Source organism: Prionailurus viverrinus, chromosome E3 (genome assembly GCF_022837055.1).
Source record: "Prionailurus viverrinus isolate Anna chromosome E3, UM_Priviv_1.0, whole genome shotgun sequence".
Classification (NCBI taxonomy): domain Eukaryota; kingdom Metazoa; phylum Chordata; class Mammalia; order Carnivora; family Felidae; genus Prionailurus; species Prionailurus viverrinus.
In genome coordinates, this window is record NC_062576.1 from 22,423,934 (window position 1) to 22,441,666 (window position 17,733).

At 41.5% G+C, this 17,733-nt stretch overlaps 1 protein-coding gene across 7 annotated transcripts in view; it reads right to left on the reverse strand.

Annotated features, from left to right (window-relative positions):
• TNRC6A (trinucleotide repeat containing adaptor 6A) overlaps nucleotides 1-17,733 on the reverse strand; it is a 205,457-nt gene that overhangs the window by 148,815 nt on the left and 38,909 nt on the right. For 6 of the 7 annotated variants that reach the window (XR_007147878.1, XM_047839226.1, XM_047839222.1 and 3 more), the window contains exon 3: nucleotides 14,140-14,265. Coding sequence is in view for 6 of the 7 variants with exons in the window: in XM_047839226.1 (XP_047695182.1) it covers nucleotides 14,140-14,219 (80 nt within the window). In the remaining variant the exon portion in view is untranslated. Of the gene's footprint in view, nucleotides 1-14,139; nucleotides 14,266-17,733 lie in introns of those variants that run through there. The other variant, XM_047839227.1, reaches the window with a different exon arrangement.

The window sequence follows — 17,733 nt, forward strand, 5'->3', positions numbered from 1 at the left end:
CAGACCCTGAGGGTTTCTCAGAGGAATTCTTCTAAATAGCCAGTAAATAGACAATTCTACTTCTCTATAAATGATATCTGAGCACAGAGAAGGAAAAAATGTTCATATTTCTGTGAAAGCCACATCCAAACCTCAAAATCATGTCCCCAAAACTGCATACCAACTGCAGACTGATTTATAAATATATATTTAAAGTTATTTATTTGAAAGAGAGAGAGAGAAAATGCAAGGAGCAAAGGAGCAGAGAGAGGGGGAGAGAGAATCCCAAGCAGGCTTTGCACTTGGGGCTTGATTTCACAAACCTGGAGATCATGACCTGGGCTGAATCAAGAGTTGGACACTTAACTGACAGAGCCACCCAGGTGCCCCTATAAATATCATATCCTAAATAAGATATTATTAAAAGAAAAACCTACCATATTTCAGGAATGTAGGAAATGCTGAGTATTTGGAAATCTATTAATAAGCATCAGTCCTCATGTATCCTGGTTAAAAAAAAAACAACCATGATATAATCTAGAAAATTAATTAGCAAGGCACCTGGGTGGTTCAGTTGGTCAAGTGTCTGATTCTTGGTTTCTGCTCAGGTCATAATCTCACGACTTCATGGGTTCAAGCCCTGTATCAGGCTGGGCTCTGTCCTGGCAGCACAGGGCCTGCTTGGGATTCATTCTCTCTCTCTCTCTCATTCTCTCTCTCTCTCTCTCTCTCTCTCCCTCCCTCTCTGCACCTTCCCCACTCATGCTGTTTCTGTTTCACAAAATAAATAAACCTAAAAAATAAAAATAAATAAAAAATTAATCAGCACAGATTATTTTATATCTTTTTTTAACTTTTAAAATTACATTTATTTACTTTTGAGAGACAGAGAGAGACAGAGCACAAGTGGGGGAGGGGCAGAGAGAGAAGGAGACAGAATCCGAAGCAGGCTCCAGGCTCCGAGCTGTCAGCACAGAGCCCTACACAGGGCTTGAACTCACAAATGTGAGATCATGACCTGAGCCAAAGTTAGATGCTTAACCAACTGAGCCACTCAGGTGCCCCTGTTTTATATCTTTTTAAATCTCAATTGGATCTCTAGCTGAACCTCCTTTTTATTTCCAAATTTTGAAATATGAACTCTATTTTCCTGGATAAATGTCTCTAGAGTTACTTTATTTGATTGATCTCATCAGAGATCCAGATCATGGATTTAACATTTGTTTCTCTATTGCTTAACTTTGCCGTGTCTGTTTTTAGCAGGCTTGAGTCCATCTACCTGCTATTTTGTTCCTTTTAGTTCTTTTTTGCAACTACCTCCCCCGCCTTTCTTTTAAGATTTTATTTTTAAGTAATCTCTACACCCAATGTGGGGCTTGAACTCACAACCCTTAGATCAAGGGTCGCAGGCTCCACCAACTGAGCCAGCCAGGCGCCCCTCGTAACCCCTTTTTATCAGAAACATTTCATTGATCCCCGGGCCGTGGGATTGAGCCCTGCGCTGAGCACGGAGCCTGCTTAGGATTCTCTCTCTCTCCCTCTGCCCCTCTCCCCTGCTCTCAAGAACTCTCTCTCTGTCTAAAATTAAAAAAAAATAAAAGAAACATTTCATTTCTTTTCATTCTGTCTTAATAAAAGCATCTACAATTATGATTTGGCTTCTAATTACTGGGTTGCTGACATCTCATCAGTTTTGAAAGGTACTGTTCTTTTTGTGTTCTTTGGTACATCAACAGAAACTGGAGTTTTTCTTCCCCTCTTTTTCCAAAGTAATTTATATGGGTGATGAAAAAAAATTCTATGGGGGCGTTTGGCTCAGGTCATGACCTCTTGGTGGGTGGGTTCAAGCCCCGTGTTGGGATCTGTGCTGACAGCTCAGAGCCTGGAGCCTGCTTCGGATTCTGTGTCTCCCTCTCTCTCTGCGCCCTCCCCCGCATACTCTGTCTCTCTCTCTCTCAAAAATAAATAAACATTTAAAAAGTTTTTTTTAGGGGCGCCTGGGTGGCGCAGTCGGTTAAGCCTCCGACTTCAGCCAGGTCACGATCTCGCGGTCCGTGAGTTCGAGCCCCGCGTCGGGCTCTGGGCTGATGGCTCAGAGCCTGGAGCCTGTTTCCGATTCTGTGTCTCCCTCTCTCTCTGCCTCTCCCCCGTTCATGCTCTGTCTCTCTCTGTCCCAAAAATAAATAAACGTTGAAAAAAAAAATTAAAAAAAAAATAAAAAGTTTTTTTTAATTCTACGTATCCTGATTTTTTTCATTATCCTGATGTAATTCATTCATAATTTGTTTTTATCACGTATTTGACTTGTGCAATTTCTGCCTTTGGAATTTATTTAAGGTTTTGTTTGGCCCAATATATCATTTTTAATGTGTTCTATGCATGTTTGAAGATCATATATACTTTTGGATGTATTTATTTATTATGCAACATTTATTAATTCCATTATTCAAATCTGATTATCTTACATTTTGTTCTGTCAGAATGGGAATAGTTTGTTAATCTCTTGTTCAATTTTAGTTTTGTCAATATTTCTCATAGTTCTATAGAAATAATTACTTTAATTCCCACATTCTTTTCCTCAGTCTTGCTTTAAATTTGAGGCAATAAATTCAATGGTACTTAAGATAAACCTCTAAGTTAAAAAAGTATTGACGCCACCTCTTTTGAGAATGCAAAACATTGGTTTTTACTTAGATTTCTTTTCTTTCTTTCTTTTTTTTTTTTTTAGGTAAACTCTACTCCTGATGTGGGGCTCAAAGTCAGGACCCCAAGATCACGAATTGCATGCTCTACTGAGTGAGCCAGCCAGGGACCTTTAGTTAGATTTCTTTAAACACACACACACACACACACACACACACACACACACACACACACGTTAAATAGATATTTACATGCTAGTCATAAAATTAAATTAAATCTGTACTTTTATGAATTTCTTTCATCATAAAATTAAGTTTTCACCTAAGTTTGATAACTAAGAAAGGCAAGGAAATTTCTTAAAATCAGAGATTGGTTTTAATAGTTCCAAGGACTTGTTGACTTAAAATTTTAAAACAATAATTGTTTTGTTCTGTTTTAAGTTTATTTATTTTGAGAAAGAGAGGGAAAGAGAGAGCAGGGGTGAGGGAGAGGCAGAGAGAGAGGGAGGGAGAGAATCTGTGCTGGTAGGGAGCAGCCTGACACAGGGGCTGAAGACCACAAACCCAGGAGATCATGACCTGAACTGAAACCAAGAGCTGGACACTCAACGGACTCAGCCACTCAGGTGCCCCAAACAGGAACTGTTTGATACAGGAAATGGCATTTGCTAGATGTGTAGTAAGAAGATTTTCTTGTTTCCTCAATGCCGGAAGCTCCATTTATCACAGGGGGTTAATTTTTTCTTACTGATCTAGTTATAATGAGCTCAGGCAGCACATAAACTCTGGACATTGTCCTGGAATCAGGAAGAGCTCGGGTAGGACTCTGACCAGAAAAATAAATGATGATTACAATACGAATGGTTTAAAAACACAAAACAGAGTCTTACTTTCTTTGACAATTTCTATCTTTTTTTTTTTCCATCAGTGCTTTGCTTTTTATTTCAGACGTTCATAAAAGTTATTATCCTTTAGGGAGATTGTACTTTCTACCATAAAAAATAACACTCTGCTTAAAATGCTTTGGTTATATGTCCTCTTCCCTCTAGAATTGCTATTGCTGTCCTGTTTCCTTTCTGTTTGTATTCCTGATGTGTTCTAGAACACCATCCCTTTTCCCCTTAACACTTCCCCCCCCCACCCCACACTTCTGATTCACTTTTCGTTAGGCTGGTCTCTTGGAAACATGATACAACTAGATTTAAAAAATCTAAAGTGTTTTGTTTCTGATTGGGTTGCCTAAGTCTTTTTTATTTCTGTTGTATTAGGTCTTATCATTGTCCTCATGTTTTCTGCTTTCCGAAGGTAACGCTCTCTTGTTTACTTTTCCTTCTCATCATTTGCGGTATGAATCGCGCCATCTTTGTTGGTGTTATGGTTCCAGGTTTTACAGATTAACTCATTTCAGTTTTATTCATAGACACACATTCTCTGCTTAGGCAGTTTCCATAATTCTGTCTTAGTAAAAGGCTGTGATGTTACAGAAGTGGAATGCAGTTTCAATTTAGGGAATGGTTTGAAGCAAAAGTTCCCAAGAAACACCAATTTCAGGATGTGTTTATACAAAGTTCGAGAAGATTCTCTGGTCTGTCTGCTGATTTTGTTGTCTTTCTTGACTGATCTATTTAATCAATGTCTTGTGGAGAGACGGTAATTTGAGACGAAGATTAAATTTATCAATCCCTGTCCTAGAGGCCCTGGGACAAACTGGCACTCCTGAAAAAGCAGGAAACTGGCACTAGGTATCTATTCATTGGAAACTGTTTTTTTTAATTATTATTATTAAGAAAATTTTAATATTTATTTATTTTTGAGAGAGAGAGAGAGAGAGAGAGAGAGATAGAGAGCAAGCAGGGGAGGGGCAGAGAGAGAGGGAGACAGAGAATCCCAAGCAGGCTCTACACCGTCAGCACGGAGCCCCACGTGGGGCTTGAACTCACGAACCATGAGATCATGACCTGAGCCTAAATCAAGAGTCAGGCGCTTAACCGACTGAGCCAGCCAGGTGCTCCTGGAACTGAGTTTTTCTAAGGTAAAGAAGGGCACATTGAGGATCTCAAACCCGTAGATTTCCCAGCCCTCTTTCTTGAGAAAGGTTACGTTGTGTAGATCCTAATGACCACTCAATCAATGTCTATATTTAAGAAACAAAGAAAGCAGAATAAAAGAACAGTGGATATAAAAAACGGGAACTACAGGAACAGCTGGAAAATGTTGAGGGCAGTGGGATGGATGCCAACTGGGACTGTGGTCTGGAGGCTTTTCATGCAACAGCAGAGTGTGATGGGTATGCTGGACACCAGCCAGAGGGCTGGCGGAAACAAGCCTCATAAATTAGTTCTGATCACTGTTTGGCATTTCCCATTTTCAGTTTACAGAAAGGCCACCATATCATTTGTGCATCTTCTTTTTGAAGAATTACTTTTGACATATGCATTAAATATTATAACCATGTGATAACACTTATTTAGACAACATATAATCTGTATTGCAGTTAATTCTACTTAATTGGTGTCTTTGTTAATCTTTCCACTTATCAGGACTTCCCCTTAAGTTCTTTCTTTCCCCCAAGTTAATTTTAATTATATGAGTAATGCACTAATGTATTCTTCTTATTAAATCTCAGTCTAAGTTTTCTCTCTCCCTCCACAGCGGTAGCCACGCTGGTGTCTGTGTGTCTATCTATCTACCTATCTATAAATATTTCTGCCATCTAGCATCTCTATCTTTCTATCATCTATCTATCCATCCATGTATCTAATCAATTTTAAAATGTGGTATTTTTATTTATTTAGTTAGTTATTTTTTTAGAGAGGGTAGTGTGCAATTTTGGGGGAGGAGGAAAGGGAGAGGAAGAGAGAGAATCCCAAGCAGACTCCACACTCAGCATGGAGCCAATGCTGGGCAGGATCTCACGACCCTGAAATCATGACCTGAGCTGAAATCAAGAGTCAGATGCCTAACGGACTGAGCCACCCAGGTGTCCCAATGCGATATTTTTAAAATAATTACATCACATTGTACAATTTGCTTTTTCCCCCTCCCCAGCTAGTAATATGTCTTAGAGATCTAACTAAATATCTGTTTTAAACTGTGGCACAGAGGGGCACCTGGGTGGCTCAGTCCGTTAAGCGTCTGACTTAGGCTCAGGTCACGATCTCACAGTTTGTGAGTTCAAGCCCCGCATCAGGCTCTGTGCTGACAGCTTCAGATTCTGCGTCTCCTTCTCTCTTTGTCCCTCCCCCACTCACACACTATCTCTACTCTCTCTCAAAAATAGATAAACTAAAAAAAAAAAAATTTAAACTGTGGCACATAAAATGCCTTAGAATGGATACACTGCCATTTTTTTTTTAATGTCTATCATCCAATGGATGGATTTAAGGGTTGTTCTGGTTAACAACTGCTGTCCTGCATGCCCTCTCATGCACACGTACAAAGCTCCTCCAAGGAAGAAACTAAGCAGAGGAATTGCTTAGGCCACATATTGTTGTGGTTTTGCATTTCTACTGTGCTCCCCAGTATAGTAGCCTCTAGGCACCTGTAACCACTGAGCCCTTGAGCTGTGGCTAATGTGAGTGGAGAGCTAGTTCTTAGTTTTACTTAATTTTTAGAATTTCAAAACTGAATCTGTGTAAGCCATTTTTCTGTTAAGTTCCATTTTATTTCAATAGGACAAACAAGTGTGCACTCTGATAATAACTGCATCACGTGAAATATTGCTACGTGGTAGGGCACGTGCAGGACCCGTGCAGCATATACAGTGTCACAGGTCAGCCACAAGGAGATGTTCCTGGGATTACACATGAGCACGGCCCCAATCTGACTGGGGCCAACGGACTGATTCAGTTTGAAGGATCTTTCCTGTGCAGTCACATAACACTGTCATGTGTTTATGTGAATATTTTATGCAAACAGTATGGTTGCATGATATCTTTGTAAATCACAAGTGGTGATTAAATCAAAATCCATATTCTTTTAGTTAGAATACAATTCATTTTTCTATGTAGGGGTACAACTTTTTTTAATTTTTAAACATTTATTTATTTTTGAGAGAGAGAGACAGACAGAGTATGAGCCGGGGAGGGGCAGAGAGAGAGGGAGACACAGAATCTGAAACGGGCTCCAGGCTCTGAGCTGTCAGCACAGAGCCTGACGCGGGGCTCCAACTCACAAACTGTGAGATCATGACCTGAGCCGAAATCGGATGCTTAACCGACTGGGCCACCCAGGGTTGTAAGTTTAAATTTAAAATGAAGGCACACAATGAATTCAGAACCTAATAGAGATGCAGAAACTAGTGCTATGACCAGAAGAGTTAAAAAAAAAAAAAAGGCAGAGACTGAAAGAAGATAAACCACAGATTTCATGATGAATGGCAACTGTAATTTGCTGGGCAAAGCAAAACAAAAATGCTGTGTTTGTTGTAGAACAAACATTTAAAAAGATAATAAAGTGGAAAATATTGAAGCATTTTCAGCAAACACAGAGTGAATTTGATAAGAGGTTTTCTTTCAACATTCAAGAAAGAATTGATGGCAAGGGAAACAAAAGCAAAAATAAACTACTGGGACTACATCAAAATAAAAAGCTTCTGCACAGCAAAGGAAACAATCAACAAAATGAAAAGACAACTTACATAATGGGAGAAGATATTTGTAAATGACATATCTGATAAGGGATTAGTATCCAAAATATGTAAAGAACTTATACAACACGACACCAAAAAAACCTCTCAAATAACTCGATTAAAAATTGGGCAGAGCACCAGAATAGACATTTTTTCAAAGAAGAGATACAGTTGGGGGATGTCTGGGTGGCCCAGTTAGTTAAGTGTCCGACTTTGGCTCAGATAATGATCTCATGGTCTGTGAGTTCAAGCCCTGCATCGGGCTCTGTGCTGACAGCTCCGAGCCTAGAGCCTGCTTCAGATTCTGTGTCTCCCTCTCTCTCTGCCCGTCCTCTGCTCATGCTGTCTTTCTCTCTCTCTCAAAAATAAATAAATGTTGAAAAAAAAAAAGAAGTTGGCCACCAGATACATGAAAAGATGCTCAGTATCACTCATCGTCAGGAAAATGCAAATCAAAACCACAGTGAGATACCACCTCACACAAATCAGAACGGCTAGTATCAGAAAGACAAGAAATAAAGTGTTGAGAAGGCTGTGGAGGAAAAAAAACCCCCACACACCGTTGGTGGGAACGTAAATTGGTGCAGCCACTAAAGCAAATGTATGGGGGTTCCTCCAAAACATTAAAAATAGGAACAACATATGATCCAATAATTCCACTACTGGATATTTACCCCAAAACGCTAATTTGAAAAGATACATGCACCCCTATGTTTACTGCAGTATTCTTTTTTTTTTCCTTTTTTTTTTTAACGTTTATTTATTTTTGAGACAGAGAGAGACAGAGCATGAACAGGGGAGGGGCAGAGAGAGAGGGAGACACAGAATCGGAAGCAGGCTCCAGGCTCCGAGCCATCAGCCTAGAGCCCGACACGTGGCTCGAACTCACGGACCGCGAGATCGTGACCTGAGTTGAAGTCGGACGCTTAACCGACTGAGCCACCCAGGCGCCCCCAGTATTCTTTACAATAGACAAGACAAGGAAGTGTTTCTCGATGGACAAATGGATACGAAAGTGGTGGTACACAGACAGGCATACCCACTCGTGCATGTGCATGCATGAGCGTGCTGGAAAAGCCTGCAGGCATAAAAAGGGATGGGATCGTGCCATTTGCCGTAATGTGGACGCACGGATGGGCCTAGAGAGTATGTTGCCAAGTGAAATAAATCTGACTGAGAAAGACAAATACCGCATGATTCCATTCATATGTGGAATCTAAAAAAAACCAAATGAGGAGACAAACAAAAAGCAGAATCATAGCTGGAAATACACAGAACTGATGGCTGGCAGAGGGGAGGGAGTGGGGGATGGGCAAAATGGGTGAAGAGGGGTGGGAGATACAGTCTTCCTGCTATGGAATGAAGACAGTCCAGGCATAAAAGGCATAGCATAAGGAATGTAGTCAATGATACTATAATAGCATTGTTGGTGACAGATGGAAGCTACAGTTGCAGTGAGCGTAGCATAATCCATAAACTTGTCCAGTCACTGTTATATATCTGAAACTAATGTAATATTGCGTGTCCACTACACTCAAATAAAGAATTTTTTTAAGTTTATTTGTTTATTTTGAGAGAAACAGAGAGAGAGAGCACAAGCACAGGAGGGGCAGAGAGAGAGGGAGAGAGGGAGAGAGAGAGAGAGAGAGAGAGAGAGAGAGAGAGAGAGAGAGACTCTCAAGCAGTGAGATTCACCATCAGCGTGGAGTCCGACACGGGGCTCAAACGCACAAACCGCAAGAACATGACCTGAGCTGAAATCAAGAGTCAAATGCTTCACCAGCTGAGCCACCCAGGCGCCCCTCAAATACAGCATTTTTTAAAAAAGGAATTGATGACACACATGAAAACACGGCCACTATCACTTTCCAGTCATTAGGGCAACACAACTCAAAACCAGAATGAGATGGCACCTCACGTCCGTTACGGCTATTACCAAAACAAACCCATGTCGGTGAGGACGACCTGAGACCTTCGTACATTGCTGGCGGAAGGGGACTTTCCCTGTGAAAACCTGTGTGGCAATTCCTCAAAAAAACTAAACCTAGACAAACTGTAAAATTGAACCATTCCACATCTCGGTGTATCCCCCCGGGAAGTGAAGGCAGGGGCTCCATCAAATGTTTGCACAGCCACAGGCACAGCAGCACTCTTCTCAGTGGCCAAGAGCTGGAGGCAACTCAAGTGTCTGCTGCTGGACGAAGGGGTGAACATGTGGCATGTCCTTACAATGGAATGTGACACGTACTATAACATCAATGAATTTTAAAGACGTTATAGTAAGTGAAATAAGCCAGTCACAAAGGAACAAATACTGTATCATCCAAGCTATAGGAGGTGCCTAGAACAGTCAGATTCATAGGGACAGAAAATAGCACGGAGGCTGCCCGGGGCTGGCTGGGGAGAGTGGGGAGTTCATGTTTAAGGGCCACACAGACTCAGCTGCAGGGGACAAAACAAGTTCTGGAGATGGGTGGTGGCAAGGGTTGCACAACAGTGGGAAGGCATCAAATGCCACAGAACCGCACACTCAAAATGGTACATTTGGGGTGCCTAGCTGGCTCAGCTGGTGGAGCATGTGGCTCTTGATCTCGGGGTCGTGAGTTCGAGCCCCATGTCGGGCACAGAGATTGCTTAAAATCTTTTTATTTATTTATTTATTTATTTATTTATTTATTATTATTATTTTTTTAACGTTTATTTATTTTTAAGACAGAGAGAGACAGAGCATGAACGGGGGAGGGTCAGAGAGAGGGAGACACAGAATCTGAAACAGGCTCCAGGCTCTGTCAGCACAGAGCCCGACGCGGGGCTCGAACTCACGGACCGCGAGATCATGACCTGAGCCGAAGTCGGCCGCTTAACCGACTGAGCCACCCAGGTGCCCCACTTAAAATCTTTTTAAAACATGGTACATTTTATGTTATGTTATGTTTCACAATTTAAAAAAAGGCTGGGTGGGCACCTGGGTGGCTCAGTCAGTTAAGCGTTCAACTTCAGCTCAGGTCATTGATTTCATGGTTCATGAGTTCAAGCCCAATGTTGAGCTCTGTGCTGACAGCTCAGAGCCTGGAGCCTGCTTCAGATTCTGTATCTCTCTCTCTCTCAAAAATAAATAAACATTAAAATTAAAAAAAAAAAAAGCTGGGGTGCCTGGGTGGCTCAGTTGGTTGAGCGTCCAACTCGATTTTGGGTCAGGTCATGATCCCTGGGTGGTGGGAGTGAGCCCTTTGTCAGGCTCTGAGCTAAGCGTGGAGCCTGCTTAAGATTCTTTCCTTCTGCCTCTCTCCCCACCCTCTAAAATAAAAATAAATAAAACAAAATGTTTTAAAAAAACAGATGAATCTCACAGTTCGTGAGGTTGAACCCCACGTGGAGCTCTGTGCTGACAGCGTGGAGGCTGCTTGGGATTCTCTTTCCCTCTCTCTCTGACCCTCCCCTGCTAGTGCTCTCTTTCTCTCAAAATAAATAAAAATAAGTAAATAATAATAATTTAATTTAACACTAATAAGTAATTCATTTAAATAAATAAAATAATAAAAGAAAAAAAGATGAAATCAGTTGTCTGAAAACAAAATAAAATGCAGAACAAAGAAGTTTCCAAATAGGTTTTAACAAGATCAGAGAATATAATTTTGGCCCACTATAAAATGATTTGGATTTTGTACACACATGCATGCACATAATTTTTAATGAAAAGATGGTAAATTATTACTTCAGTTGTGAAAAGGTTTTTAGAAAATCATGAGAAAAAGACTAAAAAGATATTTTATAAAAAGTGAACAATCTTCAGTTAAGCCACCAATTGCCCATAGAATAAAATAATTTATCAAAGATAAATTCAAATTTTGAAAAAATAGCAAATTATAGCCAAGTTATGTTATGAGACACAACCCAATTAATACTTTAGGTATATTTATTTTTATTTATTTATTTTTTAAAGTTTATTTATTTAAGTAATCTCTATACCCAACATGGGACTTGAACTCACAACCCCGAGATTAAGAGTTGCATGCTCTACTGACTGAGCCAGCTGGGTGCCCTGAGTCTATTTATTTATTTATTTATTTTAGTTTATTTATTTATTTTGAGAGAGACAGAGAGCGAGCAAGGGAGGGGCAGAGAGAGAGGGAGAGAGAGAATCGCAAGCAGGCTCCATGCTGTCAGCACAGAGCCTGATGCAGGGCTTGAACCCACAAACAGTGAGACCGTGACCTGAACCGAAACCAAGAGTCAGATGCCCTTAGTTTCAATTCACTGCTTAAAAAAATAAACTGTGGCACAGATTAAAGACAATTTTTTTTTTACATATGACAAAGAAGAAATTCAGTTAGATATGAAAAAAACTAGTTTCTCTCATGCCAGATGGTGCTCCAGCTATGTTCAGTAAAAGAAAAAAATCTGGATTTATTGTAATTTCAAAACAGGAGACTGATGTTTCCCTTATTGCTTCATTCCACCGTCTGACATATGTTGAAAATATTTGTGTTCGTTTTCAGAAGTAGACTCTGCAGAAAGTGTCATGGATATAGCTGTTAAAATTGTTCAGTGTATACATTCAAATGCTGTGAATCACCAGCTTATGGACAGGAATAGAAAGCAATAAATGTGATGATCTTGTCTCTCTATCCATGTTCATCCATTGGGTCACAGAAGAGTTTTACAAAGATTTACTGTGCTGTGAATTCCAAGTGATCTGCTTGAGGGGAACCTGGGTGGCTCAGTTGGTTAAGCGTCTGACTTCGGCTCAGAGCTGATCTCACGTTTCTTGGTTTTGAGCCCCGCGTTGGGCTCCACGCTATCAGTGCAGAGCCTGCTTGGGATTCTCTCTCAACCCCTTCTCCATTCAGGCTTTCTCTCTCTTTCCCAAAATAAATAGATAAACTTAAAAAAAATATTTGCTTGAAAGCAAAGGAATTTTTACCAAATATTTAATAATCAAAGACCAAACATGGCAGTGTGATTTATGCTTTCTCACTGATATCACAGTATATATGAATGAGATAAATTTGAAGCTCTAAGGGGACAAAAAACTTACTTGTCACCTGGCTAGAAGACTACAAGAATTTACATTGACATGGAAGTTTCTTATAATATATATCAATGATTTATGCAATGACTTAACACATTTTATAATACGAATATGTGCAAAAGATTTTTAATTGTAATAACTGGCATTATGTAAATTATCTGCAAAACCTACAAGAAAAATTTGAAGAATGTTTTGCTGGCATTGGTGAACTTACAGTTACTTTTCAACGTACGCAACACCCCCTTTACGTCCCATGTTAATGCTGTGTTGACGTGAGTCCGTGAAGTGACATAACTTGGATAGACTTAACTCTGACCCTGATCTGCTTTTGCTACAAACAATAGTTCTAGTAAAGATGAATTTATTTTGTCGATGTGGAAGTGGATATTAAGGGAAAACTTTTTTTTTTTTTTTTTTTGGTACTTGATCCAGTAATTGGAAAACTTTTAAGTATGCTTGGAACAGCTTGAGTATGTGATTTGACTTTTTCAGCTGTAAATATAAATACGGATCAAGTATTTCCAATAAAAATTTAGCATCCAGATTGAGTTGTGCTGTGAGTATCAAAATACACCCTGGGTTCCAAAGACTTCTAACAACAAAACCAAAAAGGAACATATCTTAGTAATGATTTTTTAAATATTGAACACATGTTGATATGATGGATTTTTGGAAATATTGGGTGAAGTAAAATGTACCATTAAAATTGATTTCACCTGTTCCTACCTTTTTAAATGTGGTTACTAGAAGATTTTAAATTATATGTGTGGCTTGCATTACTATTCTATTTGAACAGCACTGATCTAGAATCCCTCCCTTATTAGTGCCAGATCCCCTGTGGGGGAATTACTCCCTGGGATTGAACCTGAGGGCAATTAAGGCACTGGCCTCCTCTCAAAACTCCTACTGTGGAGTCAGAAGGAGCCAGGTCCAAAGAGGTAGCCATGAACCTGGGTGATCAGATGCTTACTCCTGGAACTTCGATTCTAGAGTAAGTAGTGAAGAGACAGGATTGTCTGGAAGTGGAAATCAACATGGTGCCAGTGGCAGTGTGTGGACCAGGCCTTTTTAATTCCCCAAACTGTATTGCTGCTGCTAGGGGCGTGGGATGCATGGATGTTGGAGAAACCAACACAATGTCCATTACAGAAGTAGAGCCAGAGGAAGACACTGAATCGGGTGAAGGTGGAGTCAAGCATCAAGTCTGAAGGGTTAGGGAAGCCTCCAAATAGGCAGTAAGCAAGAAGGATGGAAGGCAGGAAGGCGGAAAGGGGCCTGAGGATGGAAGGAGAGTGAATGACGGAGGCGGGTGGTAGCCGAAAGAAACCGCAGAAAGGTCAGGTAGAATGCGGATAAGGACTCCATGTCTGTCCTAATCAACAGTCTTGCTAAGAAAACCATGCCCTGAGTTATAGAGTGAATATCTTGGGTTAATTCAAGGAAAAAGGATTCTCTGGAACCACAGTGTCATGACAACTGTGAAGGCATTCTACTTTATAGACCGGCTTGTATGGTTCTCATCAGTGGGGCGGATTCTTTTCTTAACCCGGAGAGATTGAACGGTTCAGGAGCTCAGTCCCTCTGGCTGTTATTTCAGGTTTGAGGAAGGGTCCAACTTCTACCTGGGCTCCTGCAACCGGTACCCGGTTCTGAGGGCATCTCCCTTCACTCTTGCGCCTGAGTCCCTGTCCTAATGCATTGCTTGGGATGTCACTTATTCGTCCCAGAGGCTGGAAATGTTCCTTGCATCTCAACTCAGCGACCACAGCCCTGCTCTGGCTTCTTCCTTCGTTGGAAGCCCAGGCAGCAGTGGGCTGGACAGACTGACCCACGGCCCCCAGCGTGAGTGATACTACCTGTTCCATTCCTCGGGCAGCGGAATGTCGTGAGAGCCAGGACACCTGGCTTCTAGGCCTGGCTCTGCCACTAGTTGCATGACTTTAGGCAAATCACATCACCTCTCTGGGCCTCAGTTTTCACACCTGAGAAATGAAGGGGTTGCATTATATTAGTGATTCTCTGCTGTTCATCATTTTTCCCTCCCAAACACAGCCAGCGACGTATATTTACCTAAGACACGCGCACCCATATGCAAACCTCCTGGGTGCTAACTAATCTCACCCCCTCCTTCCCCACTCAAGAAAACCTATCTGAATGCAGGAGGATGGCAAAGACAGTTTGACTGCATTTTTATTAATATTACAAATAATAATCCAAAATCTTTTGACTACAATAGAGTTACACTTTTTTTTTTAAGTTTATCTATTTATTTTGAGAGAGGGAGAGAATCCCAAGCAGGCTTCATGCTGTTAGCACAGAGCCCTATGTGGGGCCTGAACCCATGAACCACGAGATCATGACCTGAGCTGAAATTAAGAGACGCCCAATCAACTGAGCCACCCAGGTGCCCCCAGAGCTACACTTGATGAGGGTTTTAATTTTTTCATTTTTTAATGTTTTTTTTTTTTATTTTTGAGAGAGAGAGAGACAGAGTGTGAGTGGGGCAAGGGCAGAGAGAGAGAGGGAGACACAGAATCCGAAGCAGGTTCCAGGCTCTGAGCTATCAGCACAGAGCCCGACACAGGGCTTGAACTCAGAGACTGCAAGATCATGACCTGAGCCAGAGTCTGATGCTTAACTGATTGAGTCACCCAGGTGTCCCAACACTTAATGAGGTTTTAATTACCCACCTTCTGAATAAAAAGTGAGAGACAGGGTCTCTCTGCCCCTCCCTGCTTGCTCTCTCCCTCTCTATCTCAAAATAAATAAATAAAACTTAAAAAAAAAAAAAAGAGAGAGAGAGAAGGAGAGAGAGCCCAAGAAGGAAAAACTCATCACTTCATGAGGACTGAGCGTGATGCAGGAAATGTGGACCTGCCATGGCCTCCACTGGTCTCAGTTTGTAAACCTCCCATCCTGGGAGATTCCCATTAAGTTGAGGTTCCCATTATACAAATAGCTTTATTTTTTTATTTTTATTTTATTTATTTATTTATTTATTTATTTATTTATTTATTTATTTATTTATTTATTTAAAAAAAATTTTTTTTAACGTTTATTTATTTTTGAGACAGAGAGGGACAGAGCATGAACAAGAGAGGGGCAGAGAGAGAAGGAGACACAGAATCTGAAGCAGGCTCCGGGCTCCGAGCTCCGAGCTGTCAGCACAGAGCCCGACGCGGGGCTCGAACTCTTGGACCACAAGATCATGACCTGAGCCGAAGTCGGACGCTTAACCGACCGAGCCACCCAGGCACCCCTTAAATAGCTTTAATACAAAGCCCCTAAATGCAAACCAATGACTTCCACTCAGGTCCAACTAAAGAAACAAAAATCTGTATACCGAAGCTGAGAGAAAACCTGACAGCATGGTGTCTCCAGTATGGCCTCTTCCTCAGAGATTTTTTTCAAGGGAAACTGTGGGAACTCTGCAGTCCTCACCTTCTACGCTGGCTTACTGATCTGCGTGTTGCTACAGAATTCTATGTAGTCTTTTTTTTTTAAGTTTATTTATTTTGAGAGAGAGAGAGAGAGAAAGAAGCACAGAGAGAGGAAGAGAGGGAGAAAGAGAGCAAATCCCAACCAGTCTCCATAAGGCCAGTGCATGGAGCCCAACATGGGGCTTGAACCCATGAAACCGTGAGATCATGACCTGAGCCAAAATCAAGAGTCAGACGCTTAACCAACTGAGCCACCCAGGCTCCCCTCAACATAGTTTTATTTATGGGACTCACTACTCACCCTTCACAAGTGCTGGGTTTGTGCGCCAAGGCTGATGGCTGCTGAGTTGTGTCTCTGAGGTCTCTCACGGCACCAAGTGCCAGGAATGACCTGCCTTCAGCCCCCCACCCTCTATCCAGTGGTGCTGGGAGTATAACACCCTAGATTTCAAAGACTTATAGCAACAACGACGACGACGACCAAAAGGAACATATCTCATTCCTGCCTGGTGCTACCCTTCCACACTCCTGCCTAGGACAAGGTTGTCCTCACAACAATCTTTCTTGCCCACATTTTACGTACCTTGCAGCTGCCCTACCTCCGTAAGCTGCACGGGGCAGAGATTGTGTCTAGCTGATTCCCTGCCCTGTTGCCATGGGCACAACAGGTACTTAGGCAAGCAGTTACAGAATACAGGAATGACGAAAAGATTGCATGCAGAACTAAGCAAACGAAATGATTCCTGTCGACCGATCTAGCCCCCCTTTAGCACATGAGTACGTGCTAGTCTTTCTCAGCTTTGATGAGAAACACTCACACAAACACTAAAAAAACAATTGTCAACCCCACATAATTCTCTCCTAACTTTTGGAGTCAAGGAATTTAAAACACTTGTCCTCATGGTCTCTTTCCCCTTCTCCGCATCCCGTTTCTCCGCAATCTGGTATCTGCAGCCTCCCCAGGAGTAAAACTGCCTCCACCACCAAGAACCGACATGTTGCCAAATCCGGTGGACACATTTCTCGTCCTGGTTTTACTTGCTCTCCTGACTCTAAATGCAAAAAGTGTCTGAATGTCCATTGAATGCATTTATGATTCTCATATAAGCAGGGAGGGGGGCAGAAGTGATTTTTGTTTTAAAAACACAGGAAGGACGGTAAAAGTAGATACTGTTTCAGTTTTCGCAAGGTGATCAGTTTAAGGGGAGACTAAAGACAAAACCTTTTAGAGATTATAGAGATATATTTGTTCAACCACGCCCATATTCACACACACACACACACACACACACACACACACACACACACACTGATCCCTCCAATGTGTGCCAGGCACTGGGGAAATAAAATAAGGCAACAGATTTCAAGGAGGGTCACTCTGGTGGTTGCACCATCTACAGTAAGGCAGCTAATTTTGAATTTAAAAAATAAGTAATGAAACTATGGACGTGTCATATTCACATAGGAAACGCCCACATTACAAATGTTCGGTTTGATGAATTTTCACAAACCGAACACACGAGTGTTAAACAACACCCGGATCAAGAAACAGAACAATTCCAGGGGCACCTGAGTGGCTCAGTTGGTTCAGGGGCTGACTCATTTTTTTTTTTTTTTCAGGGGCTGACTCTTGATTTCGGCTCAGGTTGTGTCCTCACGGTTCGTGGGTTGGAGCGCTGCTTCAGGTCCTCTGCCTCCCTCTCTCTGCCCCTCCTTCGCTTGTGGTCTCTCAAAAATAAATGAACGTTAAAAAAAATTTTTTTTTTTTAAAGAAACAGAACAATTTCAGAATTCCCACTGTCTTCCTCTCTGCTCCGCGGGAAATGCCGTCCTGGCTTGGAGAGGGTAGATGCATGTTGCCCGCATTGTTCTCTGTCTGGATGGAGACATACAGGAACGCACTGTCATACTCCCTGCTTCTTTCGCCCTACACGGTATTTGCAAGATTTATGGATATTGTGGTGAGTAGCTAGCTGTACATCGTTCAATCTCACTGCTGTCAGAGTTCTC